At 47.9% G+C, this 27,447-nt stretch overlaps 1 protein-coding gene across 1 annotated transcript in view; it reads right to left on the reverse strand.

Moving 5' to 3' along the window:
- Positions 1-27,447, reverse strand: part of VILL (villin like) — a 66,311-nt gene that overhangs the window by 12,476 nt on the left and 26,388 nt on the right. The window contains exons 4-17 of the mRNA XM_074985166.1: positions 24,288-24,484; positions 20,424-20,532; positions 18,984-19,094; positions 17,384-17,583; positions 16,896-16,974; positions 15,308-15,406; positions 13,773-13,926; positions 11,891-11,991; positions 11,082-11,219; positions 9,127-9,285; positions 7,582-7,761; positions 6,996-7,141; positions 6,131-6,275; positions 3,137-3,325 (exon numbers count right to left, since the gene is read on the reverse strand). Coding sequence (XP_074841267.1) covers positions 3,137-3,325; positions 6,131-6,275; positions 6,996-7,141; positions 7,582-7,761; positions 9,127-9,285; positions 11,082-11,219; positions 11,891-11,991; positions 13,773-13,926; positions 15,308-15,406; positions 16,896-16,974; positions 17,384-17,583; positions 18,984-19,094; positions 20,424-20,532; positions 24,288-24,484 — 2,007 coding nt within the window. The remainder of the gene's footprint in view (positions 1-3,136; positions 3,326-6,130; positions 6,276-6,995; positions 7,142-7,581; positions 7,762-9,126; positions 9,286-11,081; positions 11,220-11,890; positions 11,992-13,772; positions 13,927-15,307; positions 15,407-16,895; positions 16,975-17,383; positions 17,584-18,983; positions 19,095-20,423; positions 20,533-24,287; positions 24,485-27,447) is intronic.

Consider the following 27,447-nt stretch of genomic DNA (forward strand, 5'->3'; position numbering starts at 1 on the left):
GACTCAGTTCAAGAAAGATGTGGAGAAATTAGAGAGGGTCCAGAAAAGAGCGACAAGAATGATTAAAGGTTTAGAGAATGTGACCTATGAAGAAAGGCTGAAACAACTGGGCTTGTTTAGTTTGGAAAAGAGAAGATTGAGGGGTGACATGATAGTGGTTTTCAGGTATCTAAAAGAGTGTCATAAGAAGGAGTGAGAAAACTTGTTCTTTTTGGCCTCTGAGGATAGAACAAGAGGCAATGGACTTAAACTGCAGCAAGGGAGGTTTAGGTTGGACATTAGGAAAAAGCTCCGAACTGTCAGGGTGGTCAAACAGTGGAATAAATTGCCAAGGGAGGTTGTGGAACCTCCATTGCTGGAGATATTTAAGAACAGGTTAGATAACTGTCTGTCAGGGATGGTTTAGACAGTACTTGGTCCTGCCATTGGGGCAGGGGGCTGGACTCGATGGCCTCTTGGAGGTCCCTTCCAGTCCCAGTATTCTATGATTCTATGACTAGTCTACATTGCCCCCTCCTCCTCCCAGCCTGGAACTCTCTGTTCCTGGAAGACCCGTGGTCATGCTGGACCATGGATGTTGCTGGATGAGAGAATTCCGGATTTTGGAGTTTTAATCTGTAATCCCCTTCAGTGCAGAGTTGCACTGACTCCCTGTACCTTGGCCAGGAATAACTCATAATAGGGGGCCCACGTAGCCCTGACTACAGGGATATCAACTCTAATGCCATCTGGTGTTTTCCTTAAAGCCCCAGCTCCTGGAGTCATGGGATTAGGTGAGACTCTCAACTGCCATTTTTAAAAAAACACATTTTAGTTTTTGTGGTGACAAGTGTAACACCAGTAGACCCTGGTTGTGTGCAGGTGGAATTGACCCTGAGACCTCAGGAACTCAGCATATAAGCCTTTACTTTGGGTGACCATCTGTCCCATTTTGGAAGGGGCAGTTGCGTATTTCAGGTGCCAGGAAGGTGTCCCGATTTAGCTGAACAAAGGAGCTAAATTGCCCCATATTCAGGCCCCCGGCTGGCTCACCTTTCATACTCACGTGCTCTCTGGCTACATCAGAGTGGGAGCCAGCAGGGGGCCCTGCAAAGTTAAGGGGAAGTTGGGCCATGGGGGGGTGGCTGCCAGAGCTGGGAGCCAAACCAGCATGGCTGCTGCCTGGCTCCTGGCACCCTGCACCTCGGGAGACCTGGAGGGGCACTGATATGGCTGCTGCCTCCTTTCCAGCTTCATGAGGTGTGGGAAAGCCAGGAGCGCACTGGTGCAGCTGCCACCCAGCTCCCCATGGCTTGGGGAAACCAGGAGTGCACCAGCTTGGCTGCTGCCTCATCCCTGGTTCCCCAAGATGTGGAGCAGCTGTGGAGGTCCCCCTGGATGGTAGCCCTTGGCAGCCACAGCTGGGGAGCCACCCCTCCTGCCTCCCTGTCCCGTATTTGGGAGAGGGAGGTATGGGCACCCTACCTTTACTGCAGGAGCGAAAAGCTGGCTGGCTACCAGCTAAGGCTATAAAGCAAACTCATTATTCTTGGTGCCACTGGATGGGACAGTACATCACACCCAGGTGTGTACCTTACACAGGGAAAAGCTTGAAAACAAGAAACCTAAGGGCATCAGCAGTAGGAGGCCAATAAAACACACCCAAGATTCATTACTGAGGATTTTAAGCCACCCTCTTGAGTTTTGACGATGTGGGGTTAGCAGAAGCTATTTGTGGTTCCCCCCATTTTACTTAGCAAGTCAAACTGAGTGATGTTGAAGAGTAGTGACTATTTCTACTCTTCAAAAACAAAAAAAAAAATCCTGGAGCACCTTATAGACTAACATATTTTGGAGCATACGCTTTCGTGGGCAAGGACCCGCTTCATCAGATGCATCTTACAAGCGAGTCTTTGTCCACGAAAGCTTAGGCTTCAAAATAGCTGCTAGTCTATAAGGTGCCACAGGACTTCTCCTTGTTTTTGGAGATACAGACTAACTGGGCTATTTCTCCTCTTGGCGTTTGCAGTCTAGCACCCTCTGGTGGCTGGAGTTTGGCTGCAGGGCGGTGTTTCAGCAAGATTGCGCTAACTTCATAAAAAAAAAAAAAACAATTTGATTTTTTGAACACATAAAAACATGACCGTAGAACTTTGAAAAATCTAGATGTTGGGTCTAAACTGCTGATCTTTCACTAGGGCTAGGCCAGCTTGGAATCTAGGTTTTGATTCAAATATTTAGATTTTCAAGTATTAAATGTTTTTTTTCTCCCGAAATTTGCAGGTAGTTGAAAAGCAATTCATTCGTCAGGGAAAAAAAATTGACAAATGTTTCACCTAGTCGTGATGAACCCAAATGACAGTCTCACAGTTGCGAATATGCAGCATTCTACTCACTGAATATTTTATGATATATATAAAATGTTGTGGCAGACCAAAAGCGGCAGCTGGCAAATGTCTGATGGAGGATGAACTTTTTGGGTGCTGGAGGAAGGCCTTTTTGTTCCCCGCCTAAGTTCCCAGCACGTGCAGACCTGCAGGCTGGATAGGCAGCTGGTGCTCGTTAGGAGTCAGCCAGCCACTGCTTGCAACCAAGCACCTGGTACCAGTTAAGGCTTCCAGGCTTCCTAAAAAAGGTTCTTCCCTGGCACCAGGAGGGAGAGCAGTGCCCAGAGAGAAGGAGGCTGAGAAAGGGATGGAACAAGACAGGCTGAGTGAAGCCAAGGGACACCAGCCACCAGATACCAGAGGGAAGTGGTGGGTGCAGAAGTCTGGGGAAGGTTTGCTGCTGGGGGGCAGGGGCGAAAGCCCCGCTAGCTCCCTTCCCTCCTAGGGTCCCTGGGCCGGAGTCCAGGGCAGTGGGTGGGACTGGACTCCCCCTACCCTTCCCTTGGAGGGGTACCCAACTCGGGCCAAACCAGAGCATCCCGAGTCCAGTGGAGAGAATCCTACTTCACCCTCACTCAAGACTGGCCTGTGATGAAAATGGCTCAGTGAAGGGAGACCCTTGCTTTTGGGAAGCTCCAGGACAATGAAAGGGCCTCTCTGAGTCTCTGAGGCACACAAGGAGCTGCCTGGACATGCAGGGCCCCTAAAAGACAGATGAGGGGTTTGTCACAATACATTCAAACAGGCTCCCAGCTTTCCCAGTAACTTACGCTCCACTTGTAGGGATCCCAAGCGCTGAACCAGCCGGTAAAGGTGAGGGGTTCATAGCCTTGCTTCACCATTATTATCGGTGTTGCTAAGTCTCTTCCAGCAGGATGGGTCTTCAGATATTCTTTGGCTGAGGAAACAGCTTCATTTTTTTCATAGGTATTGGCAGCTTTGCCAATCCAAAGGAAAATCTGCGGCGGGAGAAGACAAGGGAATGGTAAGGACCACTGCAGAACTGTGTTGTGAGTCAGCCTCCTTATTCATAACGGTGACGACAGGACATCAGAGCAAGCAGGGCACCTACCTGGGGCTAACCCAACAAAAGCCACGTCATTGATAATTTGCTGCACCAGTCAAGTTATTGCCTGGAAGCACATGCTGTATGAAATGATGGGCTGGCAGCTGACCTGAGAAGCGTGAGTAGCTCCATATTAATGGGTACCATCCAGCACTGCTGTGAGCAACAACGCAGGTTCTAAGATGGTGCCACTCAGGGCTAGCCAATAAGCAGCGGGTTACAGGCCCACAGACCAGGGGTTGGGGGACACCAAAGGGGTGGTTGCTCCATGGTCCCAGACCCTTTCAAAAGGGCCTGGGGCTCCTGGCTGTTGGTGCCACTACTGCAGGAGGGGTGGCAGCCAGAGCCCCAGGCCCTTTCAGTTGCCACAAGGCACATGCTGCAGTGCTCTCATGGCTGGTGGGGGCCACAGCACTCCACGCTCCAGGCAGCACTGAGGTTTGGCTGTCCCAGCTCCACCCCTTCCACCTGAGGTCCCAACCCCGCCTGTGGGTTCTGATGGGCTCATTAGGCAGTCACAGAAAATGCTGTTAGACACCTCAGAGGTGGGTTGGAAGCAGAACCACAAAATCAGCCTCCTCAGGATGTCAGGGGTTCGATTCCCATTGCTGGTTCCATAACAGTCCTCGATTCTGGATTGACTCTGCCATTGGAAGGACCCATTGCCCCGTGGCCTGTACAACTTTTTAAAGGGATACTAACTAATTCCTACATATCACAGCCAACTTGGGTCTGAAACAGCCTAAAATAGCAGACAGCCCATTCAAGCAGTGTTCCTGGGGGACATTTTCAAGGCAGCTGGGAGAGATTGTCCCAGCCTGGCTTGACAGGCTCACCCACTGCCCTTGAGCTAGTCATCTAAAAATGGCAGTGTGGAGGCTATGGCCACTCAAGTCCAACTCAGGTGAGTAGCTAAAGCCACCAGCCATATGGCAACATCCATTTGGTCTTTTTCTCTTGCAGGCTTGTATAGAGTCAGCGTGAGTCTCAAACTCATAGTCTTTAAGGTCAGATGTTCACCTCATCTGAGCTCTTGCACTTTCCAGGCCTCAGAACCCCACCCCCCAGGTCTGCAATAGAGTCAGAACTTCTGGCTGAGTTGCTCAAGTGCTCAAATCATAGTTTACAGACTTCTCGTTAAGAGAATGGACAATTTACCTAAGTTAAAACCCACAAGTGACCATTCACCCAAGTCAAAACCTCCACATTGCAGAGGAAGGTCTCAGCCAATCTGAGCAAGGGGAGATTTCCTTCCCAACCTCAAATATGGTGGTCAGTCGGACTCTGAGCAGGTAGACAAGACCAGCAATCAGACACCTGGGAAAGAAGGCCCTGAAGTAACTCAGAGCCTCCCCTTTATCACAGTCACATATTGCCTACAAAGTCACAAAGCCAGTCTTGCATCGCACCCTCCCCTCCATGAACCTGCCAATCTCATGATGGAAGTCAGGAAAGTGCTTTGTCCCCACTGCTACTTTTGGAAGGCCGTAGCCAAACGTGACTCCTCTGACACTTAGAAACCTTAGTCTAATTTCAAGCCTAAACTTGTTGAGGTCTGCTTGAGGCTACCTGCTCCCAGCTGCAAGGGAGATGCCACTGAAAGTCCAGTGCAGTCAAGCCCAAAGCCTAGCACAAGTCTGGCCAAGAACTCAAACCTCATCTAGCGACAGAGCTGAGTGCTGAGTTTTCAGTTCAAACTCTACTCACGTCTGTCTCCTGAAATTAAGAATGGTTTTGATCACTGGGTGTAGCGTGCAGCAGAGGACTTGGGGCTCATCAGAGCGGCAAAGAGAACATGTCCCTTGGAGCAGTCCTAGGGGGGCCTAGGGAGGAAGTGATGAGTACATAATTTCCAGGACCAGTGCATCACTTCTGGGACACACCAGTCAATCAAGCTGGCTGCAGGACCCCCTGGAGCAGTCAGTGTGATGTTCCGTACTCTCTGATGTCTCTTTACATGTGTTGGCCAAGCCACGTCTGAATGCTTTGACTCTGGGGCACCAGAACCCCATCATCCAACCCTGCTGAGAATTACTGTACATGCTCACAGCAGTCCCTAGGAGGCAGAGGGTTCTCAGCACGGCAACATAATTCATCCAGGAAGCTGCAAATGAAACATCTCACCAACCCACAGCCACAGCTCAGTGGAGCTGATGCGTACTGCTTAGAGTGGAAGGTCACACTGGATGGGCTAATGGACCCCTCTGAACTTAACATCTACTGGATTCCAGGACTGATGCTTCTGCTGATCTCAAGGGATTTGGGAGCTGAGGTCCCTTTTGAAAATTCCAGGCATGGTGCCTATTTCTTATCTGCTGAATGAGTCTAACACACTAAATGTCTATTCAGAGCAGCATAACCTACTGTTGGCCAAGGGTCTACTCCCAGCTACTACTTCCTGGCTGACTTTTAGCAAGTCACTTTGCTGCTCTGTGCCTCAGTTTCTTCCTCTTATCTCCTCATGAGACTGACCTTTGTAAGGTGCTTTGAGACATACGGCTGAAAAGTTCTGTAAAAGACCTAGCTATTCATAATACTGGCCTACCTTACTGGGATGTTGTAAAGTGTAGTGAGATCCTCAGAGGAAGGTGCTGTTCAGAGTTTAATGCTGAATGCTGTGTTAAAGTAAGATGAGCCACCGAAAATGCACAGTTCTCATTACAGAAGGGTGATGGAGGGAGGAAGGAATTCCACTGACCTCTTCCCAAGTATCTAGTAGCATGACATCATCTTCATCCAAGTCCTCCTGGCAGAAGTCCACCACCTCCGTCATGATAAACCGTCCTGTCTGGTTGGAGCACTCAAACAGGCGGGGCTGGTATCGGACAGATGGCTCCTGGAACCTTGGTGGAATGAGAAGAACCGGGAGACAGACTCAAAAGCAGGGAAAGATTTTAATATGCTGTAGACACTAGCGTGGCCACTAGGGGTCAGACTTGTACATGGTAATGCCCATCAGCTGGGATGAAAGTTGGCACGTCTGTGGGGTTGGTTGGAATCTTGTTGGAAGTTGATCCCAAAGGTTCAGAACCTACCTTGTTCCCCCTCCACCCCACCCCCGGAAGAGTCAAAGCAAAATTCTACGCAGACCACCAAGATTTGCCTGCTTATAAGCCAAAGCCACAGTAACCCACCAGGTCTGAGATGGGAGAACCTGGTACTTTGCCCAGACTCAGCAGAGGTGGAATGGAGAGGTCAGGTGTGCTCAAGACAGCTTTAGCTTCCTGACAATTCTCGCCTCACAGGCACACAACCCAGCCCAGAAGAGCGTTCACACGGCCCTTCATCACAGCTCCACCAGCCGAGTCCAGGGCCCAGATGAGCTCCTGTCCATCCCTTCCCAAAGAAGGCCAGGCCCAGGGCTCATGCGGGTTAAGGGAAGTCTTTGCGTGGACTTCAATGGGAACTGGGTCCCATCCAGGGCTTGAGGATGCTCCCATATGGGATTCCGTGATTCTTGTGAGAGGGCCCAGCTAGAAAATCGTTCCCCAGTCTCCCTGCAAAGGCCCGACTCTCTGCTTAGTGACGGCTGTGCAAGCCCACGGTGCTCCTTCAAGACTTACCTCTTGTCACTGGCATAAGGGGCTTTTCCTCCCAGGGCTACCCAGAACTCTGCTGGCTCCTGACCCTCCAGAACAGTCTGCTTGTCCCGTTTGGAGATGATGTCGGCCACCATCTTCGCAACCTCTCTCTCATCCCCACTGCAGCCCTGCATTCACATGGTGCAAGGCCAAAGGGAGTAAGACTAGATCTGTGAGCTGAGGACCAGGGAGCACACACCTGTCCAACACTGCCCCCTGCTGGAGAGACCTAGGGTTGCCCAAATATTTGGGCTTATGTTCCCTTCCGGGGCTGGTCCGATTAATTTTGCAGGGCAAGATTCTTCCCTCTTCGAACAGCGGAGGTGTCAGTCCTCATTATGACTCTGTCGTTTGCCGTATTCTAGGCCCAGAGCCTCAATGGCATTTAGGCACCTAACTCCTGATGCTTTCAGCCTTTAAGGGTCTGGCTGTAGGGCCTCATTCCCCTGGTGGGCCCATTGAAACTGGTGGGACTACTTGCGTAATAAGGCACCTGTCAACAGGAGTGAGGGTGGCGCAGCTGGGTCTCGCGTTAACATTGCACTGGTCTTTTTGTACGCTCACTTACCTTCCCACACCACAGGTAGCAAACCTGGCTGGTCTTGAGCAGGAAGATGTCGTTGGAGTTGAGGGAGGAGGCCCTGGCTGGCACCTCGATGGTTTTGGTGTTGAGCTCGTCAGTACCCCTCACTTGGAAGAGACGGACCTCGGGCTCCGGCTCATTAGCCTGAGCACGACTCGTGCCTCCCTATGGAAATACAGATCAGGTCATGAGGCGTGATGGGCACAAAAGCCCAGGAGGCCACAGGTGAGAAGAGAAGGACATCTAGCTCTTCGAACTACCACACCAGAGGGACCACGGGTCTGACCCAGAGCTCCTTCCCTCACTTCAATGGTTTGCAGCCTACTGCCCAAACCTCCCACCAGAAAGACCACCAGGGTGTGACACATCTGTGGCAAGCATTTGCCAGTAATACAGACTGAGGAGGGAGTCTCCATCCTACCTCACAGAGCAGGAAGAAGCTGACAAAGCACCCAGCACAGACGACAGTGCCCAAAACATGGTGCTGTGGGCTAGAGGTGCTTTCTTACAAGGGAAGCTGCTCGCCTTCCTCTGGCTCCCTCCCCTCTTGCTTTCCCTGACCCTGTGCAACTGGCCACTGGTCCGGAATCGTCAATTTCAACCACAGAGGCTGTGCAGGACTCGTTTGAATGGGAAGCCGCAGCTAAAGGCTAGAAGCCCAGTCTGGGTGTCAGATCAGAGCTGAGTCACTCGGATTCTAGGGGGGATGGGGTGGGTGTAAGGCCCCCACTGATCTAGTCTCGCCTATGCCCCAGGCAAAGCCTTTACGTGGCCTGTCCTGGGCCCCAGGGATGAGATGCCTGACGGAGACGACGTCTACACGTACTGGGTCAAAGGATCGATCTCCTGGAGTTCGATTTCACGCATCTGGTAAAGACACCTGAAATCGATTTCTCTGGGGTCTGCCAACGACCCCCTGTACTCCTGCTATAGTGAGGAGTAAGGGAGGTTGATGGGAGAAATGATCCCATTGACCTCTCTCAGTGAGGACAGACACAGTCGACCACAAACATGGCGATTGTAGCTATGCAATTACCGTAGCTAGAATTGCCTATCTGCAGTTGACTGTAAGATCTAGTACAGACCAAGCCTAAGATGATAACCCAGCTGCAGCAGAGCGCACTGAGTTTGTTAAAACAATATCCTCCCCCTGGCTTTCGGTGTCTTACAAGCAATTGTTTTGTTAACCTTGCTCTGTCTGGTCTGTTCCCCCCTTATCTATAGAACCAACTCGCTCCCTCTTTCTCCCTGACTTTACCTTGGCCCCATCTCTTTGTACAAGATCCATTCCTCCTTGAACAAAGACCTGATAAAATGAGTTGCAGCCGGTCTAATGACATGTACGACGTATGTAACCAATCTATAAAGAAGTGAATTGCTGAGCGTTCTTTGGAAGAAGCTGCTGTTGACCTCTCCCCAATGCATTGCTAATAAACTGCTTAGTATTTTCGGTGTGGGTGATTTCTTGGGAAAAGGACTCCTTTGCTTAACACTCCCTTCAGCTACTTGTGGACTCCAAGCCATTATTACCTCATAAATAATCAGGCCGCCTTTAAAAATGGCGAGGAAGTGCTGCGGCTCCTTGCCCATCGTCACTCGGACCTGCACCGGCTCGTTCCTGTATTGCTTGTCCAGCTCCACGGCATTGAAGGCACAAGCAGTGATTTCATCCACCGAGGCATGGCGGCCCTAGAGTTGGACAAGAGGCACTTGGTCACCTGGCTCAGGGGAAGCTAAGCGCGAGGGGTGCGTCACGGTTACAAACAGCCCCAGGCAGCCAGACACCAGGAGGGAAGCCCAGCCCAACGACCCACAATGAGTTGTGAGATTGGCTTCAAAATCCTGGGATTTTACACGAGAATCAGTGTGGGATTCTTCTGGTTTTTGGTGTTTGGAGCCTTTAGGGTTCAGGTTTTCTGCTTTTCTACTCATGAGGGATGGGCGGTAGAAACAATGGAAGCAGAGTCACATTCCGGTGACTCCACACACTGGGGCAGCAAAGAACATAACTATTGCCAGGGTCTATCTCAGGTTGTGAGAGTCAGCCACCCTGCCACTGCTGGTTATAGCAGCGGTGAAAAATCATGGGCCTGATTCTGCACTTCCTGGCATCATCACAGACCCCTCTGCCAAGCGCCTTCAGTCACTGCTGGGGTGGAGGGCAGCAGCCAGCCACACACATGGTATTCACTTGGTGCACAAGCAAAGGCTTGTACAAGGTGTAACCAACTAGACAGTCAAGTCCCCTAATTCTGCCCGATTTAATTATGGAAACCATGAGGGGGTTGGTAATTTTTTTTTGGCCAAACTTGGTTTTTGCTTTGACCACTGCAGATCATGCCAGGGACATCCCCTGCCTCACCTGCCACAGGCAACCATTTGTCATCTTCTCAGGCCTGGGGATGAACAGAATATTCCTGGAATGAGAGCATGGTGGGGAACGGAGCTGCTATGCCTCCCCTGGGCAGGGTGCCCCACTCCTTTACAAGCTCAACCAATGCTCTTCAGCAGCTGCTGTTTGTCTCGGGGCAGAAACGTGTTCATGGCTTCCTTTTGGACAGATGTTTGCCTTGGCTGCTCTTGCAGCCTGGGGAATAGCAGTGAAACTGGTGCTACTGTGACTCATGCACCTAATGGATGTGGTTGACTGTCCCATGTAATGGCACTTAGGCCACTGACGGAGGGAGAATGAATCTCCTCTACACCCTTAGCTGAGGCTATGTCTAAACTGCAGACTTCTGTTGGGAGACTGGAGGTTTCTCAGAAGTCTGCCACATTGGGAGGGCTCCACTGACATCCTGGTCATCCTTGTTCCACAAGGAAGAAGGGATATCTCAGCAGAGGGGGTTATCATGACATTTGGTCCCATATGGACAGGTCAAATGTTGGACAAGCCTCTCCTGACAACTCTCAGCAAGAGATACACAAATGCAATGTGTGTATCTTTTGAGGGCAGTTCTCAGCAACCTAGAGGCAGCTGCTTTTAGCTCAAACTGTAGAGGCTCCTGCATGAAGCGGCAGCAGGCCCAGCTTCAAATCCACCTGCAGGTGGTTATAAGTGTGGGCTTGTCCGGGTCTCTCAAGCTCAGGATGTGCTTCCTCAGCTAGGGAAAGTATGTAACTGAGACACCTGTATACAACTAACTGTTCCATGTCTTCTACAGCCTTAGCTGAGAGCCAAGGGGCTTTCAACACAAACTGCAGTGGCTCCTACATGGAGCACTAGAGGGCCCAGGTTCAAGCCCACCTGTTGGTAGTTACACTACCACTTGCAGCCTGATTTGATCACACCCTTCAGTGAAACATGCCAGCCCTCCACATGGAAGGATGAAGAACATCACATCAGCAGCTTGTCTGGGAGTTTTTGAAAGAACAAGAGAACCAAAGATGCTTGGCTCTTCAAAGAAGAGTAAGTTTTCATATTTTCCTCGGTTCTGGACTTCTCTCAGTTAAACCCAGCCCTTTCCTCCTCGGCTTTTACTTACTTGCCACATGTAGATAATGTAATGTGGTCTGCCCGATTTCAGGTAGGTATAGAGGACCAGGTAACAGTCTCCTCCGTAGAACTGCCCATAGGTCTTGGGATCCACTGGTTGCATGTGCAGATCCTCAATCCTCCACACCTGCATGGAAACCCATTGGCCTCGTAAACCCAGGGTTGTGAGCCCTCCTTGGGGGAGGGGAGCTTTTAAGGATCTGGAGCAGGTTAGGTTGAAAAAACTCTGTCCAGGATGGTGGTAGTTCCTGCCATGAGGGCAGGGGACTGGACTCGATGACCTCTCAAGGTCCCTTCCAGTTCTATGATATAACCTAGAGGTGGGAATCGGTGTGTACAAATGGGAGCATGTGAAAATATACGCCTAGCCACTTCTTCAGGGGCCCACGGAAGTTGTGTCAACTGCCCCCTTCACCAGTGTGTTACTCCACATCTGGCCACGGGAGTCCACTGATTTCCTTAATTCTATCAGCCCAGTCCCAGCTGCTAACAATGTGCAGAGACTCTTGCCTGAGACAGACGAATAAACCTGCTGACTCCTTCATCTCCCTGATCTAAGATCCCAGGGCGAGATGTCCCTTCTCCCCCCAGGTGAATATTTGGAGGAGGGAGATTTGTAACAGCTCTTCTGCATATTGACGGCATTTTGGGAGTTCACTCTAACTGCAGCCACTCTGCCCTGCGGGGGAAGCACACCAGCTCTGCACAGCTGCTGCATGTGAATTGGCAGAGATCGGGAAATAGGCCAAGATCTGCCACCCACGTAAGAGTAAAACGATTTAGAAAATAACGGCTCACCTCAACTTTCCCAGAGGCATCATCTGCCATTCTCTGTTCTGCAGCGAGCTCTGGTCTGGCGTGTAACTGAGAGACATCAAATTTCACTTGCTCCACCTTGGCTGTCCGTAGAAGTAGATCAGGTGTTAACCAAATGGTATAAATGCACAGTTCAAGTGCCGTGCACTGTCACATAGCTACATGCAGTTATCCAGTACGTAAAAACAGGCCTGTCTCGTGACATTCTGAAAAGCATCATCTCGTGAGTAAATAGGCATAACAAACCCTGCATGCTGGCAGGGGTTGACCTACATGGCTGTTGCAGTCCTTTCTCACCAGTGTTCCCTGTAAGATGAGTGCTTGGGAGAGATTCAGGTGCTGCCCAGCTGCTCAGCAGAGTGCCTACAGCCAGCCACAGCCAATGGCGGGTATTTCTACGGGTGGGGCACATCCACACATGCCTGAGTGCACATAAATTTATTCCACCCCGGATGGAAAAAAAAATTAGAGCAACCCCTGCTTCTAACCTATGGTTCTATGATTCAAAGCACGCGTCTACTGTTGACAGAGGTTGGGTGTTCTACTGTTGACCGCCTAAGAGCCCTACAGGAAGAGAATTATGAACCAATATTACTCAATCACGTTGTATATTCAAAAAGTACATCCTGATTGGCTCCAGCGAGTTCCATTCAAAATATTATTTGCCTCCCTGACAAATGATTCATGATTATTTTCTGGATCTGTGACCATTCCTCCTTTTAAATGTTCTTTTCAAAAAGAAAAAGGGTTGAGTGTCTGAAGGCTGTGACAGAGACAGAGAGTGAGGATATTCAATACCTACATAAGGACACACAAATACTCACCTCACAGTTCTATCCACAGCCAGGTCTATTGTCCCTCAGGTTAACATTTTCCCTTTTGGAACAATGTGCCTTAGTATTCACCTCAGTAAAAACCAGTGAGTCAAATTCTGCTCTGACTTACTCTGGTGTAAATCCAGAACAAGCCTATTAACTTCAATGGCATCCTAGATTTATGCCAGCAAAAATAAAAGTAGATTTTCATCCAAAGGCTCATGATTACTGAGACAATTAAATGGCTCTATTTTGTGTACGTTTTTGTGATTCGTTTCCTATTTTCTTCATGGCCACAAGTTATATAGGATGTAGCTGACGGTTTTGCTATTTTATTATGCAAGCTTAAAGTATCAACCATTTTCATTATTACTAAATTGCTGAATCCTTTGCATGTAACCAAAGATGATGGAAGACACATGGTTAGAGTAGATTGGGCAATAAGGCTTTAAAGCTGCCAAAGGTTTGAAAGAATGCATATAAAATATATTCTTTGGGCATAATTTTTCTCAAGGAGAGCAGACCAAACTTTGAATCAATGGCAATAAAGCAAGCTAAAGGACAGCCACTGCTAGCCTGGAGGCTTCAGAGGTTCCAAAGCATGCAGGGATCATGGGATCATCTGGTCTGGCCTCTTCTACAATGAAGTCCAGAGAACTGCCCCCAGAAAATTCCCAGAGTATCTGTGTTTCAAAAACATCCCATCTTGATTTATAAATGGTCAGTGAAGGACATGCCACCATGACCCTCCATAAACTATTTCAATGGTGAATTACCTCCTCACTGTTAAAAACTTATTTCCTGTCTCCAACAACTTCCAGACATTGGATGATGATAGACCTTTCTCCGCTAGACTGATGAGCCCATTATCAAATATTTGCACTATTAGCCTGTAATAAGGTCATCCCCTAATCTTCTCATGGTTAAATGAACTAGATGGAGCTCCAGGAATCTATAGCTAGGAGGCATGTTGTCTAACTCTTCAATTATACTTGTGCCTCTTCTCTGAACCCTCTCCAATTTATCAGCATCCTTCCTGAGGATCTCACCAATCTTGCTAGTCGTGTAGGCTTTGCCCAGCCCTTGAGTTTCCCCTTTTTCGGTCCACCTCTTGAACAGCTGTTTAAACATTGCTGATTCTGCACCATCATTCACCACTTCCACGTTGGTAGTAGCTGGATAGCCCTTCGCTTGGATGAAACCCTATAGGGGGATTTCAAAAGGACATCTCTTAGCTCAAACCAATCTGTATAGAAGGACAATTGTACTGTATGTTATCTGGGCTTACATCAACCCCACCAAACCCTTAAGAGGTCTGGAATGTGAATCCCTGAGTTGGAGCTGAATTTTGTGACTGACCCTTGTACAAAAAGCCCAAAAATCAAGATTTAGACACCCACAAACTCTGAAATGTACAATACCGAGGGCTGACCAGGTCAGCAGGAACCCAGGTCTAGTTAGGTATGGTCCCATTTTCTTCCTGCTTCATAGATAGGGACATACTGAATTCACAATCCATTTTGTTTTTTTCACAGTCATGACACTTTAAAATAATAAATATCAAGATTTCAACTATTTACTCCTGACATTTCATGTTGTTGTAATTGTAGGGGCCATGACCCAAAAAGGAGTTGTGGGTGTGTGTGTGGGGTGGTGACAAGGTTATTGCAGGGGAGGTTGTGGTACTGCTACCCTTACTTCTGTGATGCTGCTGGCAGCTGCATTGCCTTTAGAGCTGGGCAGCTGGAGAGTGGCAGCTGCTGGCCAGGAGCCCAGCTCTGAAGGCAGTGAAGATGTAAAAGTGGCAAAATAACTGTGTGACAACTCCCTTCTTCCCCCCGCTGCAACTCCCTTCTGGATCAGGAACCCCAATTTGAGAAATGCTGGTCTGCCCTGTGAAATCAGGATGGTATATAGAACAAAAACACACAACACACCAGATCTCATGGAGCATGATACATTTTTCATGACTGAATTTGATAGAGCCCTATTCAGGACATATAGCACTCCTGATGAGCCACCGGGAGTTGAGTGGATGAAAGATCGAGTGTTTTGGAAGCCAGTTTGGGGCTTGGAAGCGCAGCTTCAATTCTTTGCCCCGCTACTGATTGCCTGTGTGACCCTGGATGACTCATTTAGCCTTTTCTGTGCCCCAGTTCCCCATGCATCAACTTGTATGAAATCTACACACTGCCTTGTCTTCAGTAGGATTTCACTTCAAGTTAGCAAACTCATGATAGCCGTTCTGTTCCCAGTGAAAACAAAGCCCTAACTCCCTTGGGCTACTTTGAAAATGTCAGCTAAAAATTCCTGCTCCAGATCTATTCCAAAACTCACTGAAGTCAATGGAAAAACTCTTTGTGACTGCAGTGAGCTTTGGTCCAAACTCTTATTTTCTAGCTCTTATTTACTTCATCCAAGCATGACAGTGTTGGTTTAAGTCCATTATTCCTGTATTGTCTTCAGTTAGTATGGGAGAAAGCAGGCCAGCTCCTGTCAATCAATGCACCATTGTAATCATCGGCCATGTCCGGGATAGTTCTTGCTATTCCACCTGGCTGATTGCTTTAAATACAGGGCTTACCACAGCTCGGCTGAATGCTGCTTTCTTTTCCTCCTTGGAGGAGTCCTTTCCTCTCCAAACATAGATCTTGAAACCGCCCTGGTCTAAAATGTGACAGTCCTGAAGGGAAGCAGAGGAAAGAGACAGATCAAAAATCCTGCTAGGGCCTCTTACCCCAAGTGTCACCTGCACTCATGTCTTGAAAATGTTGTGCCTCATTTTCCAGCAGCAGTTCAAGTGCATGGTTTCTAGCAGCAGAGTAAGAGCTTGTGTAGGCTGCTGCTTTATTACTGGAAAATGGGTACAATGTTTTCTGCACTAGACCCAGCTCTAACTGCTCCGTTTAGGGTTATCTGTCCCTTATTCCAAACCCAGCAACGAGCTCTGCACACAGCAGTAACTGAGCCATCAGTCCCCAAAAGCCCAGGTTGGGAAAGAATAACAGTGCAGCTCCTGACAGCTCATCCATCAGCCCAGCGGGCCAGGTGAGCAAGAGTGGTACTGAGCTGCAGAGTGCCTGTTGGGAACAAGAGGAGTTCAAAGCCAGGCCTGACTTAGCCCCTTCTTGCACCCATGTAGCTCTGGAGCATCTTCACTGGAGCCAGAGAAATGCACTGGTGTCAAAGCAGCAAGACACCAGAACCAGGCAGGGCCAGGCCAGAAACAGGCCGTGTGACTCTGCCTTAGTTCATCGCCCCAGCATCTCAAGACTTGCCGTGTCAGGTATGGAAACAAAACAGTTGATTGAGCCCCAGCACCTAATTGCTTGAGTGCTGGCGCCTCTACCATTGCAAAGTAAGCGCTCCTTATTTCTATTCAGCGGTGGCATATACACCGCTCTGCCCTCGGTAACGCTTTACGCATCTACTGTTAGCAATAGAGGGAGGGAGACAAGAACCCTGGTTAGTCAGAGGGGTTGATGGCCGCTGACAGACATATTGGCTTCCTTCTTGCCAACCCCCCATCTTGTGGGCTGGTTTCTGCTTAACAAAATGAGTGGAGATAAATTCGTTATCATATTATAGCCACGTGCTCCCTCCTGTATATGAACGCGAGCCATTAACCACCTCCATCCTGACAGAGTCTTGAGAGTAGTGACTGACAAGGTAAGGTCTCCTTGGACTGTGAGAGCAGGTAGGTCATCTTCTCTCACAGAGCCGTTAATCCACCTTTGCCCATCAACCAACAAGAGGAGACCTCAGACCACTGCTGGTTGCCTTTTAAAAGGCACCTAATAGTTTGAGATATGGAAGTTCTCTAAGGCCCAGACCTGAAAAATCTGAAAATTGGAAGTGGGTTGTAACCTTGAAAGCTAATAAAGAAATTAGTCTTTAAAGTGCTACAGGGCTGCTTGTGTTTTGTGAAGCTACAGACGAGGATGGCTATCCCTTTTGGAGACTAGAGACCTCCAAAGATAGTGAGGTACGTAACTCCCACGTGTTTCAACAGAGGTTACGCACCTACATACCTGTGAGGATCTGGGCCTGATGCTTTTTTCTAAAACCTGGTATCACCGTGCAGGTGTTGGACATCCAGGTGACCAGAAGTGACAGACCTTATCTCAAACAGTTCAGCCCCTTACCATCACCCCTATTTCCCTGCACCTTACCTCTTGCTGGAGGAGATCTTGTGTAAGGGGCCGGGTGGCAATCTCCTGCACCACCAGGTCACCATCCTTTTCATAGACGCTAGAGGAGGAAAAAGGGGAGAGAAAGATTCACAGAGGCTTGAGGGGGAAGGGAGTTTCCTCTGCGGGGACACATGTATATTCCCAGGGTTTGGGTTTGGAGGCCTAGTCCCAGGGGAGCTGACAGCCTCCACAGACCCCCGGCCAAGGTATGTATGTGGGGCCTGGTTCCCCTCTCCTGGAAGGAGTGGGACCTTGGGTGGAAGGGCAGGACCGAGAACAGCCACCCATATCACAGCAGCCCTCCCCCAGTGCTTTCTGGGTCAGCACCCCAATTAAAAGGGCCTGGGGATCTGGCCACCGCCACTATAGCAGTGACCAGGAGCCCTGGCCCCCCTTGAATTGCCAGTGCCCAGGGTAACTGCCCCCTTTCCCCTGCTCAACAGTGGGGCTGCCTAGCCCAGACTTACTGGTAGAGCCGGATGTTGGCTTTCTGCAGCTCATCGGCTTTCTCATCGGGGACGGTGTCCCGGAGCTCTCCCCGTCTCTCCCCAAGCACCGTTTTCATGATCTGCATGAGGTCTGGAGAGTCCTTCTCATTGTCAATGATGCCAATTTGGGCCCGGCCGCCTCTCTCGCCATCCCTGATACTGCGTGCCAGAGCCAGTCCCTGCCAGAGACAGGGCCTGATTTAGCCAAAGAAAAGACTCACTTTTTGCCTCTGTAAGCTCTGGGTCAGCACTGGCTATCATATGGCTCAGACTCTACATTACAGACCAATGTATTTGCTTGGTCGATATAGTTTGGCTGGGCAACCCAGCTCCTAGAGGGAAAAGGAGGCATGAGGCAGCAAACTACAACTCCCATGATGCACCACAGCAACACTGCCAAATGGACCTTTTTTGGTTTTTAACCACATCTGTACATTCTTTGCAGACACATCTTTCTTGTGAAAACAGCTGTTGAGCTGCAAGCCCAATTCTCCACGTAAAATCGGTTTAGACAAAGTTTTCAAGCAGCTCTGGAACCTGAGCGTCAAAGGAAATCTGGACATTGTCTCTCAATGTAAAGTCTCCAGCTTCCACATTTCCCATGTCTGGAAACTTGCCCTGCAGCTCCTCTGTCCCCTGGCTGCTGAGGGAACCCGCCTCCTCACCACCTCTGCTGAAAGAGTCAGGTGCTCGCCTTACCCCGACCATGCTGTTACCCTCTCCCTGGTGTCCCCGAGGCCCAGCTCTCCAGGTGCACCACATGCAGAAAGAGGCTGCCTGCCTTTTCATCCACATAAAGGTGTGCCATGAATTCACCCACAACAACAGGCACCTCCCCTACACCCCAGAACCTGGTTCATAATTGCGCTCTTGGTTTCTGGTGGCTTTCCATGGCCTTGTCTCTAACTACCACACAGAGGCAGGATGTGAGCCAGTGGGACTGGACACTGGAAACAACTCAGGGAGGACTAGGTTCTACTCCTAACACCGACATGCTCCTGCAGGGATGACCACGGCCAAGTCACTTCATCTGTGCCTCAGTTTTCCCCATCTATACAATGGGAGCAAAGCTGCTACATGAGAGCGTGGCATTCCTATTTGTGCCTATGTTTTTCTTCTGCTACCAGTCACTAGACTGGTCACACTACCTTTTTGGTTTTTTTTAAACAAAAAGCAACCTTTTTTTTTTTAAACAAATTTCCTTACCCATTCAGATCTCTCGTGTGGATAAAGCGCCTGACTTTTTAAGTTCTGTGCCACATAGACATAAGTGACGCATAAAGAAGCTCAGTGAGTTGTCTGAGGCCACCTTGAGAATCTATGGCAGAGCTAGGAACTGAACCCACATTTCCTGAATCACTCTCCCAGGCCATAACTGCAACACAAATGCTTCCTCTCCTGTAGCAGCTATTAATGCACAAATAACCCTCTGCTAGTATTTAACTACTCATCATTATATAACTAGGTCTGTGCCAGGGAAACTCCTGTTTCACAGTCATCATTCATTATCCCTATTTCTCTTCATGTTTTAGGCTTTAAAAATGCCCCAAATGAATCCAGTGGCATTTTCCACACTCACCCTGGATTTCTCTGCCACGTTGCACTCAGGCCCATTCCACTGGATCAGCACTTTCCCCAGGTCCAACAGGAACACGTCCCCTTTGTTGAAACTGTCCCACGAAAGCTCCACCTGTTGTGAGGTAATGGAACAGTGTGGGTTACAGGGAAAGATGAACATCCCAGATGACCAGCCTCTGGGGAGAGACCACCACGCTGCTTGTTTTCCTCTGCAAATTCCACAGCTATCCATAACGCGACTGGGGATTTGTCATCTATTTTCCTGGTTTGAAGAGAAAGGAACTTGGGGCACTTTTTTAATAGTCAGGGAAGAATGTGAGAACGCTCCTATGTGCACGCTTGCTTGAAGATCGCCTTGTTCTGCTTTTAAAACATCTACCCTTCTGCTCACAGCAATAATCTCTGTGCAGGTCAATGCATGGGAATAAATGAACATCTGGGCCTAAGGGCTAACCTCTCTCTCTCTATGGAACATCAAAGGCCACAGCAAGGAATGGAACGTTGTTTGTTCCATAAGAACGGGTTTGCAAGAAGGGATGAAAAATAGGCTGAGTAGAGTTGATTGGAAAATGGACCCTCCCTCTCCGCACTCCCTGGACAAGCTTCAGTATGGTCCCTGCCCCAGGGGTCTACCATGGTGACGAGGGATAATTCTGGTGCCTGAAAGAGATTGTTCATATTCAGGGCTGCAGTGCCAGTGGCCCTGGAAACAGCATGGGATTCTCTATTGAACCTCCCCCGGGCTCGCTCCCTGTCTGGGAGGCTCACCCATTTAAGGACACAGTGCCCCACACCAAACCAGGCCACAATCCTGCATAAAGCTGGGCCAGAAGCTGCATACACATATCGTAGACCTCTGTGTGTAATGTGTGAGTTGGCACTCAGGGAACCAATGAGAACCCGAGCACAACATAGAATCATAGAATCACACATCTGGAAGGGACCTCAGGAGGTCATTGAGTCCAGCCCCCTGCTTCAAGCAGGATCAACCCCCACTAAGTCATCACAGCCATGACTATGTCAAGCTGGGACTTAAAAACCTCTAGGGATGGAGATTCCACCACCTCTTTAGGCAACGCATTCCAGTGCTTCACCACCCACCTGATGAAGTAGTTTTTCCTAATATCCAACCTACTCCTCTCCTTCTGTAACTTCAGACCATTACTTCTTGTTCTGCCATCTGTCACCATTGAGAACAGTTTTTCTCCATCCTTTTCAGAGCTCCCCTTCAGGAAGCTGAAGCCTGCTATTAAATCACCCCTCAGTCTTCTCTTCTGCAATCTAAATAAGCCCAAATCCCTCAGCCTCTCCTCACAGGTCACATGTTCCAGCCCCTTAATCACTGGAAATCCATATGGCATGCCAGACCATTAACTGACAGTGCTGCTCAGAGGACATTCACCGTGAGTGACCTATAGGAATTGAGCACTTCCGCCCTTACCTCTGTGGCTGACACATGCTTCTTCCCTTTGACATGAAGGAGGCGTCTGATGTTATACATGTTGGTTTCCACATGCCTGAATCCTGAAGCTACTCCACCCTTCTTGTAGCTGTTGTGTCACAGGAAATTGAGGGTTAGAGTGGGTGAGAAAATGGGTGTTTTTCCCCAGGAAAATTTCAAGTTTTTGGCAAAGAAAAAAAAAATCAAAATCCAATATCTCCAGAAGTTGCATTTGGAAATTCTACCATAAGAACATACGAACATGTTCTACCACAATGCCTAAGAGGAGCTGGAGTTTGTGCACCTCACGCTCACACTCCCCTACAGGCCAGGTTCTCTGGGAAGATTACGTCTTTCACGATGCACCATTATCTTCCCACTTGTATCAAAAGAGGCATGTGGCTGCAGTGCATCATGGGAGGTGGAGCTGAATCCAGCTCATAGAGGAGAATTGGACTGTGACCACTTGACGTGTATCAGAGAGGTAGCCATGTTAGTTTGTATCTGCAAAAACAATCAGGAGTCCTGTGGCACCTTGAAGACCGACAGATTTAAGTTTAAGTTATTTAAGTTTTCCTGGGCAAAAAACCCATGATGAAAAACACAAAACATATCTGATGAAGTGGGGTTTTGCCCACAAAAGCTTAAAGGAATATTAATCTTTAAGGTGCCACAGGACTCCTTGTTGTTTGTACTTGAAGTGTCTCTCATCTGAGGCATTGGAGAGGCATTTCACTATTGAACTATTTCAGTTTCCAGCTGCTCAGGTTTTTTGATGAATAAGCAAAATTTTCCAGGGTTGGTTTTTGCAAATGGAAACCGTACATTAATCTAATTTTCTGGGAAAAACAGTTTTGAGGGAAAGCTTTTGACGACCCCTTAATGAAAACAACTTTCTGCAGAGATTTAGTATGTCACCTTTCTCTCCGATATAAGCTATTTGTCCTTATGCGATGGGACATATGCACCAATGTTTGGCCGCAGATCCCGCTGTGATGTAAGCTCTGCTGAATGCAAAGGTCATGTAGAGTACAACGATCCCCTAGGTTCATCCAAAGAATGGTGTGTAAGGTGCCTAATAAAACCTTGTGTCACACTGGTCCTCACAGCCATTACAAGGGGTATGTACGGATATCGTGTAAGGACTAACGTATATAGACTGACACTTATGTACTTAAAGCCTGTGAGAAAGGGACTGGTCACCAGAAAGGTGAAAAGTAGGTGTTCCTTCAGGCAAGAAACATTTTCATGTCTGATTACATATACATTAAATATGGCGCAGTTCATACCCATTTATTCCCTGATCAAAACTCTAATCAAGAGATCATGCAGGCTGAAGGAATAAACAAACCAACCAGTGTTATCCTGTTTCAGAGTAAGACAGTGAGTTTTTGAAACTAGAGTTAGGGATGCATAGGAGATATACGTATCTCATAGAACTAGAAGGGACCTAGTCCCACGTCCTCACAGCAGGACCTATCACTATATCTCACAGATTTTTTTTTACTTAACTCTAACCTGCACCAGAACGTGCACTGGCCTGCTAAACCCAGGGTTGTGAGTTCAATCCCTTGAAGGGGCCATTTGGGGCTATGGGGCAAATGGGTTTAAAAAAACAAAACAAAACAAAACAAAAAATGATGGTGCTTGGTCCTGCCAAGAGGGCAGGGGACTGCACTTGATGACCTCCAGAGGTCCCTTCCAGTTCTAGGAGATGTGTATCTCCATATATTAACCTTGAAAGGCCTCCTCAAGGATTGAGCCCACAACCCTGGGTTTACGGGCTGGGAGCTTCCTTTAGTCTATGAGGACAAGCCATCTGCCAACTTCCTCTTATGAAAAAGCCCCTCAGCCAAATTAGCTGAAAATGCTTGGAAGAGGAGCAAGGAGCTCCCCTGCAGGAGACAGGGAATGTCTTGTGAATTTAACTGAGGCTGCAGAAAGTGTGTTACGATTTTTCCTGGGCAACCACTAGTTTCCAATATTCTTTGCTTCTCTCACATGAATCTACTTGTGTGTGTGTGTGTGTGTATGTATATATATATATATATATATATATATATATATATATATACACATACATACATACACACACACACACACGTCTGTATCTATATATCGGTCTGTTAAGTAAACAGGGGATATGGAATTGAATCTCGTGAGCTGGGTGTACTATTTCTTTGGGAGTATCCAATCTGAGACTTCTGTGAGTGCTCCGTGGAATGGGCTGAGCATTGCAGAGGGAGGCTCAGAGGTTGCTGTGTGCCTATCACTGACCTGTACCAAGAGAGGCTTGCAGAGGTGGGGGAATGTGCCCGTGTTGCCAGAAACAGGCAGACGTAGGTTGCTGATACAAAGCAACTGCCAGATGCTAGAACTGGACAACAGAAGATGTTTCACTTGATTATTACCTGTTCTGTTCATTCCTGCTGAAGGAGGGGCATTGGCCACTGTCAGAAGACAGATATCAGATGAGGCGGACCATTGCTTTGACTCAGTGTAGTCACTCTTATGTTGTTATTGACTGCATCTCGATGCTTCTTCTCAGCACATGTGCAATGTGCCACATTTGGCACGTGACCAAGATTCATCACTGAATTGGGTCTGCTGCTTGGATTGTCAGATCCCCAGGTGGGGAAATGTGACATGAACATTGACCCATGTTCCCTGCTTCTTGCTAAGGATGGCAGTGAGGTGCCTCACTGGTTTCTGGCAACACAGGCACATTCCCCCACCTCTGCAAGCCTCTCTTGGTACAGGTCAGTGATAGGCACACAGCAACCTCTGAGCCTCCCTCTGAAGTGCTCAGCCCATTCCATGGAGCCCTCACAGAAGTCTCAGATTTTATGGCAGTGAGGTGCCTCACAACACTGGGGTACCGTACCCCACACCTTTGTCGCAAGAAATTAGGTAATTAATTCCTTCCAATGCAACTTAATGATGAAGGTACAGACACATCCCAAGATGACACCGAACCCGGAAACAATTCCTGGGTTTCTTTCCTGTCTTGTGAGGTGCATCTACAAGGAATGGGATGGATGGCACCCTATCACGGTCACCATGCACAATATAGCTCCTCACTTGCGTATGTCAGGCCTTCTGCTAAGGCCTTCAGCAATGTGCATCCCCATGTTGGAAAGAAATTATGTAGGTCTGGAATTTTATAACATTTCTAGCTCATTTGGTAACACACCAGTAACATACTTCAGTTTGGTCAACCAACTTAATTATGGTTAGTAAGAAGTGTGCAGGGGTATGGATAATACACAAGGTATGAGGCAATCCCGGAGTGAAAGGCTGGTCCAATGGTCTGCCTACATTAGGGATTGTAAAGCCTAAATTAGAGACTGTGGTAACGAGGGTCACCTAAGAGCCTAAATTAGAGATTGACTCCAGTAGAGTTATTCCTGATTTCTGTTAACGTGAGATTAGAATCATGTCCCTGGTGCTGAGTTTGTTTCATGAAAATCCTAATGATGTGGCCTATTTACCCAATATGAGACTCAGGCCTGCTGAGGTTTAATGAAAAGGAGGTTTTGGGACATTCAATTTTTAGCCTGAACATAAAGTAAACACCGAAAGGATTTATTTTTGCAGTTGAAATATTTCCCATTTTAAAATGAAAAAAAAGGTAGAAAAATTTTAGGAAGGAGTTTATGACAATTTCCTCTGATTTTGACCAATGATGATGATGGTCAAAAATTTTCAGATTTCAAAACTGTGATGAAATCTTTTGAAAATTGAAAAAAAAAAGGAAAAATGATTGTTTTTAAATAATATTTTTGACCAGCTCTACAACCTTGTCTGAGTCTTGGACCAGCCTGACCACTTCCACTTATTTCCAACAGCTTTTGCATGACTCACATAATGCCATTCCTGAAGTAGCTTTTGAAGGCCTCGGACTCGTGTCCTTGCACTTCTCGATGCTGCACTGGGCTTCCCCCCAGCATGTCATCCATCTGGGTGACGTAGAAGGCCGCCGCACCCTGTTCATCCTGAGAGGAGTCCTTCCCGATCCAGTAGTGCAGGTCAGTCGTGAAGCCGCTTGAGGTCTTCTTGTTCTTGAAAAGACAAAAGCGATACAGAGAGGAGGTCAGCCGGAGATGCGTTGCAGTGGGAGGATTCAGACGGTGGAACTGTGTCTATGTGCTTAGCCCTGCAATCCAGAAAAGAGGAAGTGCGACTGGCATCTCGTGAATGATACGTGTGACAGTAGAATTGGTATAAACTAGAGAGACAAATCACGGAGCCCTTATGCAGGCAAAACACCCATGCAGCCAGTGGGCATTCCCCTGAGCAAAGAAAACAGGATTTACCATTAATATCCTGCATGTGAAAACCTGCCTGGGGTCAAGATGTCCTTGCAGGGCCCAGCCCTGCAATGCAGGAGCTCCTGGGAATTTTGCTAATATCTCAACAGGACCAGGATTTGAGCTGCTAAGGCCTTTGGGAGGCCCTGATTCAAGAAAACACTTAATGGGACTTTGGTACATTCCTAAATGCTTAGCATTTGTTTACCTGTCATGTCTTCAGTATCTATACTGTCTCATTACTGTAGTGATTGAGCACCTCAATCTTATTTGTTTTCAACACTCCTGCTATTTACGGAGGTGCTGTTATTTCCTGCTCATGGAGGCAAAAGCTAAGTAACTTGCCCACACTCACACAGGAAGCCTGTGGCAGAGCAAGGCCTCGGTCCCAGGTTTGCTGTGCCCCCGACTCAGGCCAGGTCTACGCTAGACCTGAAAGTCAATCCTAGATATGCAATTCAAGTTACGACAATTGCATAGCTGGAATCGATGTATCTACAATCAACTTATCCGGCCATCCTGACAAAAACTCTTTGTTGACCTCTCTTACTTCTTGTGGTAATGAGGAGTACATGGGTCAACTGTTGAGTCCCAATCATTCAATTTCACATGTTCCCACTAGGAGTGCAGAATTGAACCCTGGAAAATCAACCCTGACCAGGCTGATCTTCCGGGAAGTATAGACATACCGTAACACTAACCCCTAGACCTCTCTTTTCCCTGCCTATCCTAGATCAGGGCCTGAGTGTGGCAACTTGCAAGCTGGTCTTACTGTTGTGTTTGGGGAGTGTTCTGTGAGTTATTTAATGACTGGTCCTACGTACTTTCAGAGCCTTGGCCAAAAACACTCTTTCAAACATGCATTATGATGATACATTCATCACTTACATGATCACACGATACTAGTCCCACCATGCACCCCAGGATCCCTGACTCATGTGCAAGGTGGCAGACAGAGTTGCATGGGCCTCTGTAAATGTGACATTTCCTAATGTTCTGCGTGAGTGATTTTGCAGCCTAAATAACATTCAATGCATTTTTTGCACACAATATAGATATACACACATGTATTATACCCACACAATAAATACAGAGTGACCACCAGCGGTGTGCAAAACCCAACTGACTCTCAAACACAGGTCTCGCTCCAGCCAAGAGCAAATCTGTACGCGTTTGAAGCCCATACACCTCCCATTATGATTCCTATTGTGCAATGGAGCCAACTAGCCTAAAGGAAAAGGCAAGCTGCTGAAAGCAAGTGTTTTGTGAATGGTGCCGGACATTTTTAATCACCTGTAATGATAAACTCGATCATCCTCTGTGGAGGAAAACTAATGGAGATAAATTGGATTAAAGTTAAGTTCTGTTTGTCTGTTTCAGTCGGTGGAAAGTGCTCAGCTAACACTGGTGAGCACTGGTGTAGGAGTCCAAAAGAGAAGAATTTGATGTCTTTAGCTATAGCTGCTTACTTGGCTGTGAAATTCCTCCCTTTACTGTACAATCCTACAAGCGGCTGTGAGCTTTATGGCTATACCAGAGGCCAGCCATGCCCATTGTGTGACCTATGTGCCGGAGGCAGAGGGAAGTAATACCCAGATTACACTTTGAGGTTCAGTGATGCTATGTGACTTGCCCAGGATCACAGAGCTTTGTCCTCATGAAAAACAGGAATATGTATCAAACAATTAGCAGTCCCCTAGCACCTTAGAGACTAACAAATTTATTAGGCCCTGGGTTTTGTGAGTAAGACACATTTCTTCAGATTAAAAAATGGAGTGGAAAAAAAGAATCCAGGGTTTATATAGCAGGGAGGGAGGTTGGGGAAAAAGGAAACAAAAGGTACCTGTTGCTAGTAGGGCTGGTTGATGAAGCAAATTAAATAGGATGGGTCCCATTCCTGCGCGTATCAAAGGTGGGGATATTGTTTTTGTGATGCATAAAATAGTTGAAATCTCTTTTTAAGGCCTAATTTAAATGTGTCAAATTTACAAATTAATTCCACTTCAGAATTCATTTGCAAATTTGACACATTTAAACTGGGCCTGAACAGAGCTCTCTGCTATCTTATGTGGTACAAGGGCAATTCCCTCCCTTTTCATATTTTCATGAGATTTGCATTCTACTTAATTTGCTTCATCAACTGGTCCTACTAGTGACAGGTAACTCCCCCGCCACACCCTCTCTCCTATAGAAACCCTGGATCCTATATTGCTCTTCCCTGTTCATCTGGTGAAGTGGTCTTACTCATGAAAGTCCACGTCCTATTACATTTGTTAGTCTCTAAGGTGCCACATGACTGCTCGTTATTAGTGAAGCCACAGACTAACATGGCTCCCCTTCTGAGGAAAATTTCTGTGGGAGAAAAACATTTTCCTGCCCAGCTCGAATTCTGAGTCTTGGTCGTCTGCCTTAGTGTATATATATACTGCAGATAAAAACCTGCGGCTGGTCTTTGTCAGCTGACTCTGGCTCGCGGGGCTCAGACAAATGGTACATCTAGCTTATGCAGAAGATTGACCCTGTCGGGGTCGATCTTCTGGAGTTCAATTCCATGTGCCTGGTAGAGACACATGAAATCAAACTATCTGGGGTCGAAAGTCGACCTCTGTACTCCTCAATATCAGGAGGAGTAAGGGAAATCGATGGGAGAATGTCTCCCATCGACCTCCCTCTGCAAGGAAGGCCAGGTAAGTCGATTGCAGATAAGTTGAGTC

The sequence above is a fragment of the Carettochelys insculpta genome, chromosome 2 (genome assembly GCF_033958435.1).
Source record: "Carettochelys insculpta isolate YL-2023 chromosome 2, ASM3395843v1, whole genome shotgun sequence".
Classification (NCBI taxonomy): Eukaryota; Metazoa; Chordata; order Testudines; family Carettochelyidae; genus Carettochelys; species Carettochelys insculpta.